Source organism: Gracilinanus agilis, chromosome 6 (genome assembly GCF_016433145.1).
Source record: "Gracilinanus agilis isolate LMUSP501 chromosome 6, AgileGrace, whole genome shotgun sequence".
Lineage (NCBI taxonomy): Eukaryota > Metazoa > Chordata > Mammalia > Didelphimorphia > Didelphidae > Gracilinanus > Gracilinanus agilis.
In genome coordinates, this window is record NC_058135.1 from 42,132,119 (window position 1) to 42,148,911 (window position 16,793).

Sequence of the window (16,793 nt, forward strand, 5' to 3'; positions counted from 1 at the left end):
CAGTGCTGAAAGCAATCTCCAGGATGATGTATTTCCTGGTGATTGAGGAGCTTATCTACAGAGCCGTGATCACAACGTTACAGGCAGAGGTTGAAGGAGGAAGCCTTCTTCTCCAATGCCTTTAAATAAAAGCAATATTCTCATTGGCATTTTAAAAAATTTGCCTCTCCCACTGTTATCAACATTGACTACAACAAATCTTTCAAGAGATTTACATCATCAGGGATTATTTTTCATAATAAAAACAGTGTAGATGATGTTAATGCCGTGTTTCTAAATCCAGCTCTTTGGGAGAAAAAATAAGATGATAGATTACATCTAGACCAACCTCTTATTTTTACAGATGAAATAAGTAAAGTACCAAGAAGTTAAATAATTTGACCAAGGTTATCCAGGTTGGAGTGATGTATGAATGTGTGAATGTAGATGGAGACCATTTTTAATTATTTTGACTTCTTTTTATTGTTGTTTGTCTGACCTGTGATTCTCCTGTGCAGGAAAATCTGAATGTAGGTCTGTCTGTCTCTGCTTAAGTACTTAAGAGAGTTGATCTGGGTACTAAAGGGTTTAAGTGTCTTGCCTAGGGACACACTGCATGTGGCAGGATTTGAACCTAAGTCTTCCTGATTATGAAGCAGAATCTCCAGATCAGATACCTTGATTTACATGTAGGTTAAAAGGAGAGTGTTCATTTTACTTTAGTTAATAGAAGAATTGAACTGTTCTGTATGGAGTAGATATTACATGATATGTTCGCCTGGCATCTGACCAGGAGAGATGCCTATTCAGAATGAATTAGTGATCATGGCCTTGCCCCCCACTTCCACCCCTCCTCACTAGCCTTTATCGCTATCCAGAACTAAACTAGATGAGTGTAACAGACTTTCCATTAACCCTTTAAAATCACTATTTAGATCAGTTGGCAATCACTGTGAAACCTATTAACAATCTTTGGAAAGGTGAAAAATTAAAGTTATATTTATGACCTAAGACACTCCTCAAAGGAAAACTTAATAATTTAAAGAATCTACTCAGGAATATCAGTTATTTGGCCTCTGTTTACAGTCATGAAAATGACAAAAATGAATTCATTTTGGGGAGTAGAAAGTTGTTGCCATAGGTACCTAAAATTTTTCATTTTATCTAGAAAAAGAATTGACAGATACTAAAAGAACCCATTCCAATTTCAGTCTGTAATTGATGGAAGAAAAACATATTCTAAACCCTGAGAAATTTTGATTATAGTGAATCATAAAAGAATTAATTCCATCAACTCTAGAGCCTGACACCTTGCTGTGATGACCATTTTCAGTGACATTTTAAAATAGCTAACATTTATCTAGTACCTATGATGTGCCAGGCACAGCATTGCTGAGTGCTTTAAAAATTTTGCCTCATTCAGTTTTTACAGTAATTCTGGGAAAAACTGCTTTATCTCCATTTTAGGAAACTGGGGTCTACCAAAGTTAAATGATTTGCCCATGGTCACAAAGCTAAGAAGTATCTGAGGCTGAATTTGCACTACAGTCTTCCTGATTCCACGTCTGACACTCTATTCACTGTATCACCTACTTGTCATCCCTGCAACTCACAAGAAAAACCTCCCTAATGAGGTAACTAGGTGGCTCAATGGATAGAGAGCATGACCTAGAGACAAGAGGTCCTGGGTTCAAATCCAACCTAAGATACGCTAGCTATGGGGCCTTGGGCAAGTCAACTCAATTACCTAGCCATTATCTCCCTTCTGCTTTGGAACCATTATTTAATATTGATTCTAAGACAGAAGGTAAGGGTTTTTTTTGTTGTTGTTTGTTTGTTTGTTTTGGTTTTTTTTAAAAGAAAGAAAGAAAAGCCTCCCCAAAATCGTGCCGTTTATGATGGGTTATGAGATAAATGTCTTTTGTTTCCTAGCTTTGAGGCTTTCAAAAATTAAGACAATTTAAAATACGTGGCACTTCTTCATCTTAGGGTGAGATGTGTGAGTCTTCTTGTGGTGTGATCAGTACTTAGGGTTAATTTATTCATTCTGCCCTTACTATTTTGTATATAGGCAGCAGGGAAGAAGTGCTTCATCTTGTGTTCTATCGTGTGTATTGGAGGGAGCGATTTAATAATGCCACCATCTTGCATCCAAAATGATCAAAGAAACACAAATAAAGCCCTGCTAATTGAGATTTCCATTTTAATTGTTCCTTTTCCTCTCTTCCCCTGTGTCTAACTAGTAAACACAACAGATCCTACTGCCCTTGGCTTCATCATTTCTCCATGGTCTCTATTGCTGTTGCCATCTGGCAGTGTGTCATTTACAGATGAGAATGTTTCTCACCAAGACCTTCGAGCCTTCACAGCACCTGAGATTCTTCAGAACCAATCACTCAACTCTCTCTCAGATGTTGAAAAGGTAACTGTAATTTTTAAATTTAAAGATGGGAAGAGGAATTTCTCACTTTCCTCCACTATCCAAATCCATTCTGTACTGCACTTGTGGAAACTCAGATTTAAAGTTGTCATTTCTTGAGGAGAACAGTTAAAATTTGACCTAAGCCAAAAAGAATTTGAGACACTTGAATGTGCTCTAATAAAGCAGATTTCTTTACAATAAAAATCCTTTACATCACTCAATTTCCTTCATTAGCTTGGTATTGAAATATTTGCAATCCATATAGGAATTTTTTCTTTTTCAGCTTTTGTTTCCATGACTGAAAAGTTTTTTGTATTGGACCACTAAGTAACTTTAGTTTCTGAACAGTTCAAGTGGTTGATTTGAGTCAACTTGCAATAGATATTTAAAAAATATTATGTTGATAATTTTTGATTTTATGTCATTATCACTTTTTAAAATTTTTTTTTTTAAATTTTTTTATTTTAAACCCTTTAACTTCTGTGTATTGACTTATAGGTGGAAGATTGGTAAGGGTGGGCAATGGGGGTCAAGTGACTTGCCCAGGGTCACACAGCTGGGAAGTGTCTGAGGCTGGATTTGAACCTAGGACCTCTTGTCTCCAGGCTTGGCTCTCAATCCACTGAGCTACCCAGCTGCCCCCTCATTATCACTTTTTAACCATTACCTTCCCTCTTAGAATCAATACTGGGTATTGGTTCCAAGACTAGGCAGTGGGGGTTAAGTGACTTGCCCAGGGTCATACAGCTAGGAAGTGTCTGAGGCCAGTTTTGAACCTAGAAACGCCCGTCTCTAGGCCTAGCTCTCAATCCACTGAGCTACCCAGCTACTCCTCACCTTCACTTCTGAAGTATAACTCTCACTGTAAACTATCCCTTGCAACAAAGATTTTTAAAGAATGAGCAGAGGACTGATCGAACCTGACAGTATAAATGATATTCCATGATATTCTTTTTTTGCAAAGAAGCGAGGAATGAGAATTTAAAACATTTTGGAGACAAAATTGGTTGTTATAATCACAGAATTGGGTTTTCTTAAAAAAAAAAAAAAAGAAACGATTCTTATAGTCATTGTGAATATTGCATTCTTGGTCTGGTCCCGTGTCAATTAAATCTTACAGTTTTCTGAATTCTTCCTATTGTTGTTTCTCATGGCACAGAAGTATTCTAAATGGGTATTTTTTTCATGAGTATAACTGAAAAATATGGCATACCCAGATTTTCCTTAATTATATCAAATCACTGAGTTTAAAATTTTAAAGTCACTTGGATTGCATCTAAATGCCTAAGATTCATATATTTCTCTCTCCGAAGGAGTAGTTTTGTGATCAGCAAAAGCTACAACTCAACTAATTTCAATTTCATATTTTTCTTCTTTTGAAATTTTCATGCTTGTGATATGTTTTCTTCTAAAAGATTACTCCATTCATTCAAAAAAATATTTGTGTCTACTGATAGTGGTAGACTGTGCTGATAAGACAAACAGTTTTCTTTATGTTATGGGATCTTCAGAGTTGCCAAGTAATAAAAGCCCAATTTTCCTACACATTTCTTTTTTTTTTTAACTCGACTATCAGCTTTGTCCTCACACCTGGCAACCAGTTAAACAGGAATAGTGTCCTACATCAGCAGTTTCACTTTTTTATACCCTGTTGTGACTATACATGCCTTTAACCAAGTGTTTTATGAAATGTTATGCAAGTTCTTATCATTTGACCTGAATTATAGGGTAAAGTGATTAATGAGTATAGACAAAGCTGTCAAATAGAAAGAAAAGGGGATTTCCCCACCAATTTTACACACTAGGCCTTCTAGACCAAAGTAGTCTCTTAGAGCTTTGTTTTAAAATCCATTTTTATTTCTTTAAAGAATTCAAAATATTTTTAAATACATTGTTTCTATGCCAGGAAATTATGGTTAACTGATATTAGTAAGTTCACAAGGAGAATTTTCAGAAAGGCAGAATTTAATACCGAATTTCAGTTAATTCTAAGATAGATAATTTAAAGTTTTTAAATTCAATTTTATTTAGTTTCAGTTCTGAATTCTCTTTCTTCCTTTCCCCCCATATTTAGAAGATAAGAGAAACAAAATACATTGTAAATATGTTAAGACATGTAAAGCAAATCCCCGTATTAGCCATGTCAAGAAAGAAAAGAATATATGTTTCTATCTGCTGATTCTATTACTGTACCTGGCGTGTTTCATTATAAATCCTCTGCAATTGTGGTTAATCATTGTGTGGACCTTTTACTAAGTTTTTCAGATTAGTTTGGCTTGATAGTATTGTTGTTATGGTATAAATTGTTCTCTTGGTCCTGCTTATTTCATTTTGCATCAGTTCATTTAGGTTTTCCCAGATTTTCTCTTGAATTATTACATCCTTTGTGATTTCTTACTGCCCAGTAATATTCCAGCACATTTATATACCATAACTTATTTAGGATCTCAGTTTCAATTATTTTAGCACCACAAAAAAAAAAAGCCACTATGAATATATAATAAGGACTTTCCCCCTTTCTTTAATCTCTTTGGAGTATCAACCTAGTATTGATATTGCTAAGTTAGAGACTTCGCACAGTTTAATAACATGGAAATAGTTTCACATTGCTTTACAGAATAATTGAACTATTTTACAGCTCCACCAGTAGTTCATTAACATACCTCTTTTCTCACAGCCCTCCTTTTGTCAACCTAACTAATAAGAGAAGGAAATTTGGGGGCAGCTTAGTGGCTCAGTAGATAGAATGCCAGGCCTGAAGAGGGGAGGTCCTGGATTCAAATTTGATCTCAGACACATCTTAGCTGTGTGATCCTAGGCAAGTTATATAACCACCCCCAATTGCCTAGCTCTTACTACTCCTCTGCCTTGGAACGAATATTTAGTGTCAATTTTAAGACAGAAGTTGAGTCTTTTTTAAAAAGATAAGCAAGTTTTTAAAAATAGAGTACTAAAAAATTAGTTCCTTTTGTTACTTATAAATAAAGCTCAATTGGCTAACTCTTCTCCTCTAGCACAGAAGGAAAGAGAATAAAAACAAATCTAGGTTGCAGGATAGGATACCTTCCCCTTAAATAAATGGATACTTGGCTTATGTAGAAGACGGTACAGAAATATTCCAATTTTACAAACACTTTATGCTCAAAAACGGAGAAATAATAGTTCCTGTCCTCCAGGATATTACAGTATAATACAAACAATGAGTTTTTTCAAAGTTCTCAAAAGTCATTTTTTATGATAGTGTAGTTGAGTTAGTAGAATTCTTTTTTAGTTTCATTTAATTTTTATTGTCATGCAAAACACACTTCCATTTAGGTCATTGTTATAAGAGCAAAGATATATATAACCAAACCCCCCAAAAAACACAGATACACTGATGTGAAAAAATGACTCCAACAGTTCTTTCTTTGGAGGTATTCCCTGTCATTCAGGATTGTCCCAGATCACTGCAGTAGAATGCTTAATAATCCAGATGAACAAATCCATTTTCCTTTGAGAATTTCATATTTTAGGAACTTTGGGAGTGGAGATTCCTACCCTTTTTTTCTGCTCAAGCTGCTGGAGTCATGTTTGGCCATTGCATCTATCAGAGTTCTTTCGTCTTTCAGATATGGTTTTGCTTCATTTCATTTTTACACTGTTGTGGTTATTGTATACATTATTTTCTTAGGTTTTGCTCCTACCATCAGTTAATACAAGATTTCTGAAAACAGAGGTCTCCCTTATGAACTACTTTATTTGGGAGGGGGCAAGGGTAAGGAGGAAGCAGAATACAAAAAACCATTTGTTTTAATCACTATTTTTTGTTTTAATGATTTCTAATTAGCCAATGACTTATTTCTACCATATCCTTGCTGCCTCTAAAACTGGAAGTCAGAAGTTACGATTTAGTGTGTTCATGGGAGAGAGAATTAGCTTGCTTTTCAATGCATTCTAGTTAGCCAGTGACTCTGCAACATGCTTGCTCTACTGTAAGAGTTTGGAGCAAGCCTACATGGAGCTGAAGGAATGGAACATAGAGGAAGGGGAGAGAAACGTCAGTTGGCCTGGGTTCAAAGATGTGTGGGAGAGACCAGCGGATTTCGCTCTAGCTTTGGAGGGGCAGCAAGGAAGGAGCTTGAATTTTGGGGCTGCAGTATTTTCAAAAGCGAATCTGAAGAGTTTCCAAAGACCTTCAGCAATTACAACCCTTCTAACTGATTCTTTATCAATTCCTGAACACCTTGGAAGATATATTAACAAAGTTTCTTCAGTTGGCCGGGGGCCTGGACTTCGGTGGGGGAGCTGGCCCCTGGGGGGGCCCACAGACTTGCCTTGAGCATTTACCTTGCCATACTTCCTCAATAGTTAGCCACAACAATAGTCAGGAAATTGAGGAATCTCCTGCACCCCTTTTCTCTTGAACCCCTCATCATTTATTCCTCAGTATTTGTTCCTGAATAAACCTGCTTAGTGTTGTTCCAGGCAGATCTGTGCAATTGAGTTGGTAGGGAGACAGGCCTGTGGGTTGAGGGAGGAAGGAAAGCAGTTCTCCATTTTAAAACCAGATCCAGCTTTGGGGATTAGGGAGGCTTCTGTCAATTCAGCCCGGCATGAACAACTTACTGGGGTCCCACTTGTTCCCCTCAATAAAGAACCCTTTCCTCTAACTGCCTGACCCCAGTGTGACCATCCAGGGGAACCCCATTTTGCCTCCCTAGTAAGGAGGGGTGGTTGTGGAGTAGAATTGGCCCTCATACTTCAACCAAATCAAGAGGGTTACTAAACCACACCCCAACTATCTCTCACCCCCCTTCTTACACTGCCTATGCAATAGAAAGTTATACATTAGGGGCAGCTAGGTGGTTCAGTGGATTGAGAGCCAGAACTAGAGACAGGAGGTTCTAGGTTCAAATCTGGCTTCAGACACATTTTTTGTAATTGAAATATTTTAATTAATTAATTAATTTAGGGTGTTTTCCCATGGTTACATGATTCATGTTCTTTCCTTCCTCTCCAGCCACCCCACCCCCTGCAGCCGATGCACAATTTCACTGGGTTGATCAAGACCTATTTATTGATAATTGCACTAGGGTGATCGTTTAGAATCTACATCCCCAATCATATCCCCATCGATTCATGTGTTCAAGCAGTTGTTTTTCTTCTGTGTTTCTGCTCCCACAGTTCTTCCTCTGACTGTGGGATAGCATTCTTTCTCATAAGTCCCTCAGAATTGTCCTAAGTCATTGCGTTGCTGCCAGTACAGAAGTCCGTTACATTCTATTTTACCAGTGTATTGGTATCTGTGTACAATGTTCTTCTGGCTCTGCATCAATTCCTGGAGGTCTTTCCAGTTCACATGGAATTCCTCCAGTTCATTATTCCTTTGAGCACAGTAGTATTCCATCACCAACAGATACCACAATTTGTTCAGCCATTCCCCAATTGAAGGGCATCCCCCATTTTCCAGTTTTTTGCCACGACAAAAAGCATGACTATAAATATTTTTGTACAAGTCTTTTCCCCTATACTTTGGAATATAAACCTAGCAGTGGTATGGCTGGATCAAATGGCAGAAGACAAGTCTTAGACATTTCTTAACTGTACCCTGGGCAAGTCACTTTAACCCCCATTGCCTAGCCCTTATTGCTCTTCTGCCTTGAAACCAATACTTAGTTTGAATTCTAAAACATAAGGTAAGGGCTTAAAAAAAGAAAGAAAGAAAGTGAGAGGTTTAATTTAGTGTTTATTCAGGGTAGACAAAATTAGCTTGATGGACAATTAAGGTGTTAATTTACAAGGTGAATCCAGTGTATTATTCTTTTATTCTTATACAAATGGAAACCATTATTTTCCTTGATAAATTTTCCTTGGAAGCCTTTTTTAATTAGATTGCAACATCTATAAAGAAACTGTGGTACAAAATACTTTTCACTTTGTGGTCATTTCCATGAAAGCTACTGAATGTCAAAAGATATATGGTGGCTTATAGAAATATGTCTTGAAATTTTCTATGCTAAATTTTTGCAAGAAAATTTGGAACTGTGCATTATGAGAAACCAAGAGATTTGTATGATTAAATATTATGTAAACATTCTGTTACTCAAGGTTTACCAAAGTGCTCTGCCCATAACATAAATTTAATTTTTAAATTAAGTTTAAAAATTAAGTCGAGTTGTTAAATTAAGTTCAGATTTTTGTGGCTTAGCATGTAATTACTTAAAGAGTTAATTGAAGGCAGGGACTTTTTAATATTTGTATCCCCATAACCATTAACTCTTCTAATTTAAAAAGAAAGAAGCCAAAATTCACATTAAAAAATTAAGGAAATTGTTAGAAACTATTTTTCCCATTTATAGGCTAGCAAAACAGGTAACTTAAGTAATATGGATGAATATTGGCAAACATAAAATACACGTTCCAGAAACATCTAATTGGAAATTTATTTAATTTAATCTTAGAAAAAGAAATTGAAAGTTATAGATGAACTCTCAAAAGAAAAAAAATCCCCTGGATGAGATGAATTTACAAATATATTCACTCAAAACTTTAAAAAAAGCAGCCAGTCCTATTATATAAATTGTTTCCAAAATAGATTTCATCAATGCCCTTAGTATCCCAGTTACCCTGCTGATTGAGGGGCTTATTGAAGAGAAATCCCCAAAACTCCATTTTAAGGACGGGCCTGGCCAGCTCTCTGTTCTCTTCATTTCCTACCTAGGTGCCCTAGGTGACTTCTCAATTAAGCTCTAATAACTGGTATTTCCTCCACTCTCCTCCATGTGCCTTTCAGTATTCTTTTGTGTGTTGTCTTCCCCAATTAGATATAAGCTCCTGGAAGGCAGGAATTGCCTTTTTTTTTTTTTCATATACATATCCTCAACACTTTGTTCAGTCATTTTCAGGCATATTCCAACTCTTCTTGACCTCTTTTGGTATTTTCTTGGCAAAGATACTGGAGTGGTTTACCATTTCCTTCTCCAGCTTATTTTACAGATGAGGAAACTGAGGCAAATGGGGTCAAGTGACTTGCCCAGGGTCACACAGCTAGTAAGTATCTGATGTCAGATTCTATGGAATGAATATAGGGAGAGCTAGGTGGCACAATGGATATAGTGAAAGACCTGAAGTTGGGAGGACCTGGCTTCAAATCTGACCTCAGACATTTTCTAGCTTTGTCATTTAACCTCATTTGCCAACCTCTTGCCCTTATGTCTCAGAGATGTACTAGGACAGAAGGTATAGGTTTTTAAAAAAAAAGAAAAGAAAAAAAGATGTGACATCATAGCCCTGTTTCTCAAATCAGAGAAGAATAAAACAGAAAGAAAAGAATAACCTTTGTCAATTTAACAGAATTAAAGTAACATTAGTTCTAAAGCTAACAGTATTATATGTTGTCAGATACAGTATTATCTCACATTATATTTTCTTATAATAATTAGTTTTTGTTTTTCATATTATTGGACTGTTTTTACTAATATGTTTGTATAGGTATATATATATAAAATCCTTATCAGATTGGTTACCATCTGTAGGGAGAAAAAGGGAAGGAAGAGATAGTATTAAAAACTCACAATCCTTTTTAAAATTTTTTTACTGTTTTTACGTGTTATTGAGAAAAAATTTTAATTTGATTTTTAATATATGTATAGGCATACATATATTTGTATATATTAAAATAAAATGAAAGGGCCATCATTGCTTTTTTTTAATCTCTTGAACAAATTGTGGTATTTGATTGTGAAGGAATACTATTCTGCTATATGGAATGATGAACTACTTGATTTCTATATGAACTGGGAAGACCTCCATGAACTGATGTGGCGTGAAATGAGCAGAACCAAGAGAACATTGTACACAGTAACTGAAACACAGTGGGATGATCAAATGTGATGGGCTTTGCTACTAATAATAATGTAATGATCCAGGACAATTCTAAGGGACATGTGAGAAAGATTGCTATCCACATCAAGAGAAAACTAGGAGTAGAAACACAGAAAAAAAACATTATTTATCACCTGTTTATATGGGTATAGGATTTGGAGCTTTGATTTTAAAAGATTACTCTATTATAAAAATGAATAATATGGAAATTGGCTTTGAGTGATAATACATGTAAAATACAGTGAAATTACTTGTCAGCTCCAGAAGGGAAGGGAGAAAACATGAATCGTGTAACCATGGAAAAATACTTTAAAATAAATAATTTAAAAAAAATTATCTCCAGTAACCTGATTCAAGAAGACATTCCTTCATAAAAATAAAGATCTTAATCTTCATTTGTTAAATGAATATTAGGATGTTAGCATGTAAATTAGGGTGTTTTAAGTTCCTTATTTAAAACAAATAACTGTTTTGAACTGCATTAACATGTTTTTGGAAAATGTTTTGGTATTTCTTAGAGGATTTTTTGCAACATCGTAACACTGACCATGTTTTATTTTAATTATTAAAATAAATGTATTTGTTTTGAATGAATCCTAAATATTCTTATTGAAAAGGGAAAATGATTATCCCAAATTTCTCAAGTGTTCTTGGGGAAAAAATGAAAAGAAACATAACCTTTTTTGGTCAATGTTAGCTATCTTTCTATTTAATAGACATTTATTTAAGTATGTATTATTAACTTAAATTTTAGTATGCTGTAATATTGTTAACCTCAAACTTTTCTTATACCATAATAAAGTTTGCCATGACTAAGGATTTGCATTTTGTTTCCAGATACATATTTATTCTCTTGGAATGACATTGTACTGGGGAGCTGACCATGAAGTACCTCAAACTCAGGTAAGTCAGACATTTCATTTGTTATCATTTTAGTTTTCATATCTTAAAAAAAAATTCTTCCACATTTTAAAATGTTTTCAGAAACATCATAACCATATAGATTAGTGTCTCTATGAATGTCTGTTTAAGGTGTTCATACAGACATTCATTTTGGGACCTCAGGTAGAGTAAAAGGCAAGGTGATAGTTTGATTTATTCTGAGATATGCATTAGTATTCCTACATAAGAACTGAAAAACTGGAAGGTTGTTTTTTCTTGTTATCATTCCAGTGTAATGGCTGATGATTGGAATTATATAAGTCTTTGTTACAATGTTGAGAAAGGAGTGAGTGTATTATTCATTGTATTTATTTCCCTGCACCTAGCACAATGACTGGCATTAAGGGGATTTTTAATAAATGCTTCTTGATTGATTACATTTTGAGTGACAGTCACTGTAATTAGATTAAGATGAAAAATATGCTAAAATGTTATGATCATTTATTTAGTTAAGTATGCCTCTTCATTCTTGTTATTGTGCAATGTGGAACCTAGATATAAAAGCAAAATTGCACAGTAACTTTTTTTATTGTAAGGTATATGTAAGATTTTTTTAAGTTTAAAGTTTTATTTCCTAGGATCATTGAAAGATATTCTTTCTCATTTCAGTTTGAGATGTGTGTGTGTGTGTGTGTGTGTGTGTGTGTCTTTTACCTGATTCTTAAAAGTGACAAAAGAAAGTTAAATTATCATGTAAAATATTTCTCAGAAGTATACTGCATGCAGAATTGTAGAATATTGTATATATACAAATGTATAAATTGATGGGAAAAAGTAACTTATGGTGTTTATATTTTAATATGAATAGCATCTCATAATTGGAGTAATGGCTACAGTTACATTTTTTGAATACTGACCAATTACCTCCAGTATTTGTGAAGTGTTATTTCCTAAAGCCAATTTTTGTTGTTATTGTAGTCATTTAGTTGTGTCCAACTTTTTGTGGCCCCATTTGAGACTTTGGCAAACATACTGGAGTAGTTTACCATTTCCTTCTCCACCTGAATTTACAGATGAGGAAATTAGGGCAAATAGGGTTAAGTGGCTTGTCCATAGTTACCCACTTAATAAGTGCCTGAGGCCATATTTAAACCCAAGAAGAGTAGTCTTTCTGACTCTAAGCCCAGCACACTATCTACACTTAGGGAAAAGCACAATCATTGTACAGATGAAGGCATCAGCTAAGCCTGGAGATGAAAAGTACTGGAAACTACAGTTGCCATTGAGGAGTAAGCAAAATGAATATAGGAACAGCATAAAAACAGATCTACTGGTCTTTTTCTCTGATGCAACAAGGACGGATAAGGAAATACAAAATAAATGTAAAAAAAATACAAAAAGATTTAAAGTAATTAAATTCGAGGTCTTTTTGGGAAGGAGAGCAGTTGTACCTTAGCAGTTTCTTGAGGGAAGAGAAAGAATTTGAAACTAAGGTGGGGAAGGAGTACATCCTAAGTATGGGGAATGGCCTAAAGGCACAGATACGAAGAGATATAGTGCTTTGTGTATGAGGACAGTTATCAGGATTATAGAATTTAGGAACTGATAAATGTCAGATAAGATTGGAAAGATTGTTTGGGAGTAAATTTGAGGAACTCTAAAGGCTGACCAAAGGAGTTTTAATTTGATTCTAGAGGCACTAGGAAACCTTTGGAGTTGTTTAGATAAAAGAGTTCCATGGTCAGACCTACATTCATGGAAGATCTCTTGGGTAGTCTTATGGAGAGTGGAGTGAAATGAGAAGAGACCAGAGGTAGAGAAACTGTTGTAATAATCTAGGCAAGAAATGATGAGGACCTGAACTAAGGTGATAATTGTGAGTGGAGAGATGGGGGTCAGATGTAAGAGAAATGTCATAGATATCAAAAAGGCAAAATTTTGCAACTTAAGTGGATATGTGGATAAGGGAAATTAAAGAATGAGGATAACACCAAATTGGGAACCTGAAAAACTAGAAGAATGGTGGTGTTTCCCAAAGAAATTTAAAAAGGAGACATGAAATTTTGGACATAGCTAGTGGAAGAATTTTTTCCTTTTGGTTAAACACATAATATATTACTTATTTATAATAAATCATATATTTTATTATTATGTTACATGTTATGCTAAATATATAAAAATAACAAATGGTAATTCAAAAATATGGAAGTTTGGGACAGGAGTATGTTTTGGGGGGAAAATAATTCTCTTTTGAGTATGTTGATTTTGAAATGTCTTCAGGACATTCAGTTTGAAATGTTTAGTAAGTAACTGGCAATATGCCTTTAAGCCCAGGAGAGGTCCTGGGACTAGATATACATCTGGGAGTCATCTGCTTAAAGCTTAACCCTGGGGAACTTGGAGGAGGACTGTATGCAGGAATGTAAGAGATTGTATATAGTAGGAGAAGAATTGAGGACCTCTGGCAAATCCTTGGGGAACACCCACACTTAGGATGGGATGTAATCTGTATAATAAACCAGCAAAAGTGATTGAGGAGGTGTGGTTCAAAGGGTAGGAGGAGAACCCAGGAGGATAATCAACAGGGTCAAAAAGTAAAAAAGGACCATCAGTTTCAGCCATTAAGAAGTCACTTGTAACATTGCAAAAAGTAGCATATAAAATTTTATATATGTATATGTGTATATATGTAATTATATAATTAAAGTGCTATACTTAGAAGAATTTTTACATAAAGTCTAGGACCATGTACCTAGTCATTAGTTATTCAGTTGCTTAAAAAATGGGAATATGGTAAATATTTTAAGTATGTTAAATATACAGGCTACTAACCTGTTGACTAAAAAGAAAAATTTCGCCAAACTATAGCCTGTTCCTTCCATCCCCATTACCCTGGTATTTATTATAGAGCATTTTTTGGGTTGGTATTGTTTTTAGATTACCCTATGTAATGATTTCATTGAAGTATATCTCAAGTTCATACAATATAATGGAAATTATTAGTATTACACTAAATATATTGGTGAATTTAACATGACTTTTCTCTCCTTTATACTCAGCCTATCAAGCTTGGAGACCATCTAAACAGCATATTGCTTGGCATGTGTGAGGATGTTATTTATGCTCGTGTTTCTATACGGACTGTCCTGGATGCTTGCAGTGCCCACATTAGGAATAGCAACTGTGCACCTTCTTTCTCATACGTAAAACAGCTGGTAAAGTTGGTTCTTGGAAGCCTTTCTGGGGTAAGCTTCTGTTCTAACCTGACAAAATGTTGCATTTCAATTCTTTGCTTTCATAAATGTTTACTTTTATTTTTAAAAATATTTTAAAATTTTTAAAAAATCACAGTAATTTCCTAGTATTTCTACCTTTCCCTCCTAGTCTTCAAACTCTTCATAACAAAGAAAAACTGTTGAGCGAAACCTACAGCCATTCATTTGATATCAAACACAATGTGGCATCCCTATGATTGTGTCTCCCCACTACTTAAAGAAGTCCTTTTTATTTCTAATTATCTGTTCCAAGATTGGCCATGGCATTTAACCTGATTTTACTTTACTTTTGCAGGAATTGTGACTATTTTAATTTTGGTTCTATTTTCATTCCACAGTCAGCTTCATGCAGGTCTTCCCTGTCTGAATTCTTCATATTTTTCATATCTTATGGCTCAAAAGTAATCATTTATATTCATACACTATAGTTTAGTTAGCCATTCCTACATCATTTTTTTAAGTGGCTTGCTATTACAAAAATTGCTGCTTCATATGTATTAGGGTACATGGGACCATTGTTTTTTGTGTTCTGTTTTGGGGTTCTTTGACTACTTTGGTCACTAGAGCAAAAGAATAAGCATTCTTTTTTTTTTTTTTTTTTTTAAACCCTTAACTTCTATGTATTGGCTCCTTGGTGGAAGAGTGGTAAGGGTGGGCAATGGGGGTCAAGTGACTTGCCCAGGGTCATACAGCTGGGAAGTGTCTGAGGCCAGATTTGAACCTAGGACCTCCTGTCTCTAGGCCTGGCTCTCACTCCACTGAGCTACCCAGCTGCCCCCCAAGAGTAAGCATTCTAGTGATTTTTCTTAAATAATCCCCCAAATTAATTATTTAATTAGTTTTGTTTATCATTTTAAAATTTGGAGTTTGGCAATTAAAGTGGTTTTTTTAAATGTTCAATTCACCAGGTCACATAAAAATAACTACATTAGGTTTTGAAGACACAAAGATTATAAAACAAAACAGACCTAGCCCTCAACAAATTTAACAACTTAATCTGGTGGGGATGAGGGGTAAAATGGAGAGGTAGGGCATATACATATATGTATATACAATCTACATATCTACACACAACATAGATATAGATAAGAAATATCTGTATTGGTAAATATACCTATTTACCAATAGATAACTTCTGAAAGGAAGAGCATTTAACTATCCTGTCAAATAATTCAGTAGTCAGCCTCCTGAAGGCCAAATTCAACCTGCTGTCTATATGACCTATGGATCAACTGGTTTTTACATTTTAAAATTTGTATTTAAAATATTAAAAAATGCAAAAGCCATTCTTGACTGGGGCCAGATTTGACCCTCAGGCCATAGTTTCCTGACTCCTGTATAATAAAAAAATCTAGGAGAAATGTTATCTTAATCTAATAATGCAAGTAACATTTAATTTCTGAAAACATCATAGGATCACAAACTGTTAGAATTGTAAAAGAATTTAGAGATCATCTAATCCCACTCCTTTATTTAGTAGGCTAGTGGGTGGCAGATGGTATTGTTGAGGCCCCATCTCCTGACTCACAGTCTTCTTCACTTGTTAGTAAAAATGAAACAGAAGATATCAATAATTTTTTTTTAAACCCTTGTACTTCGGTGTATTGTCTCATAGGCGGAAGAGTGGTAAGGGTGGGCAATGGGGGTCAAGTGACTTGCCCAGGGTCACACAGCTGGGAAGTGTCTGAGGCCAGATTTGAACCTAGGACCTCCTGTCTCTAGGCCTGACTCTCACTCCACTGAGCCACCCAGCTGCCCCCCTGATATCAATAATTTTTAAAAATATTACTTTCATTTTCAATTATATCCTTTCTCCCTTGTGATGGAGCCATCCTCTTTAAAAAAGAAGCCTTCTTTTCTTTTTTATATTTCATTCCTGTATATAACTAATAGTACAATTGTAAGAAATGATGTTTTCTCTATGTCTTGGTACTAGAAATATTCATTGCTGTTATTCAGAGAGATTTCAACAACAGGAAAAACTGGGAGAGAAAGAAGAAGTTTTCTACCAAAATTTCCACACTATTATAGAAGCAAATTTCACTAAATAAACACCATTCCCTCCTTTTAGAATATCGATAGCAATCTTGTAGGAGGCTCTAACTACTAAATGATTTTGATTGTTCAAAATTTTAAATTAGTATCACGAGAAGGTTACTTAAAATGTTTGTTCTTCAGTTTGACCCTAATTAAAGTTAGGAGAAAGAATTCTATATCACTGAATGGGTGTGAAAATAATAGAGATGGCACTTATGAAATGCTTCCAGATCCTTGGTAGAAAGGAAATTTGTAGCTTGCTCATATTAGTAAATAATGGAATCTTTAATGTCTTGTCCTTCAGATTAGGAAGCCCTGTTGATTCATTTTATTCC

The 16,793-nt window shown here is 35.0% G+C and overlaps 1 protein-coding gene across 1 annotated transcript in view; it reads left to right on the forward strand.

Moving 5' to 3' along the window:
- Positions 1–16,793, forward strand: part of PTPN13 (protein tyrosine phosphatase non-receptor type 13) — a 239,346-nt gene that overhangs the window by 49,911 nt on the left and 172,642 nt on the right. Inside the window, exons 3-5 of the mRNA XM_044682397.1 lie at positions 2,223–2,401; positions 11,102–11,167; positions 14,206–14,391. Of these exons, the coding sequence (XP_044538332.1) occupies positions 2,223–2,401; positions 11,102–11,167; positions 14,206–14,391 (431 nt within the window). The remainder of the gene's footprint in view (positions 1–2,222; positions 2,402–11,101; positions 11,168–14,205; positions 14,392–16,793) is intronic.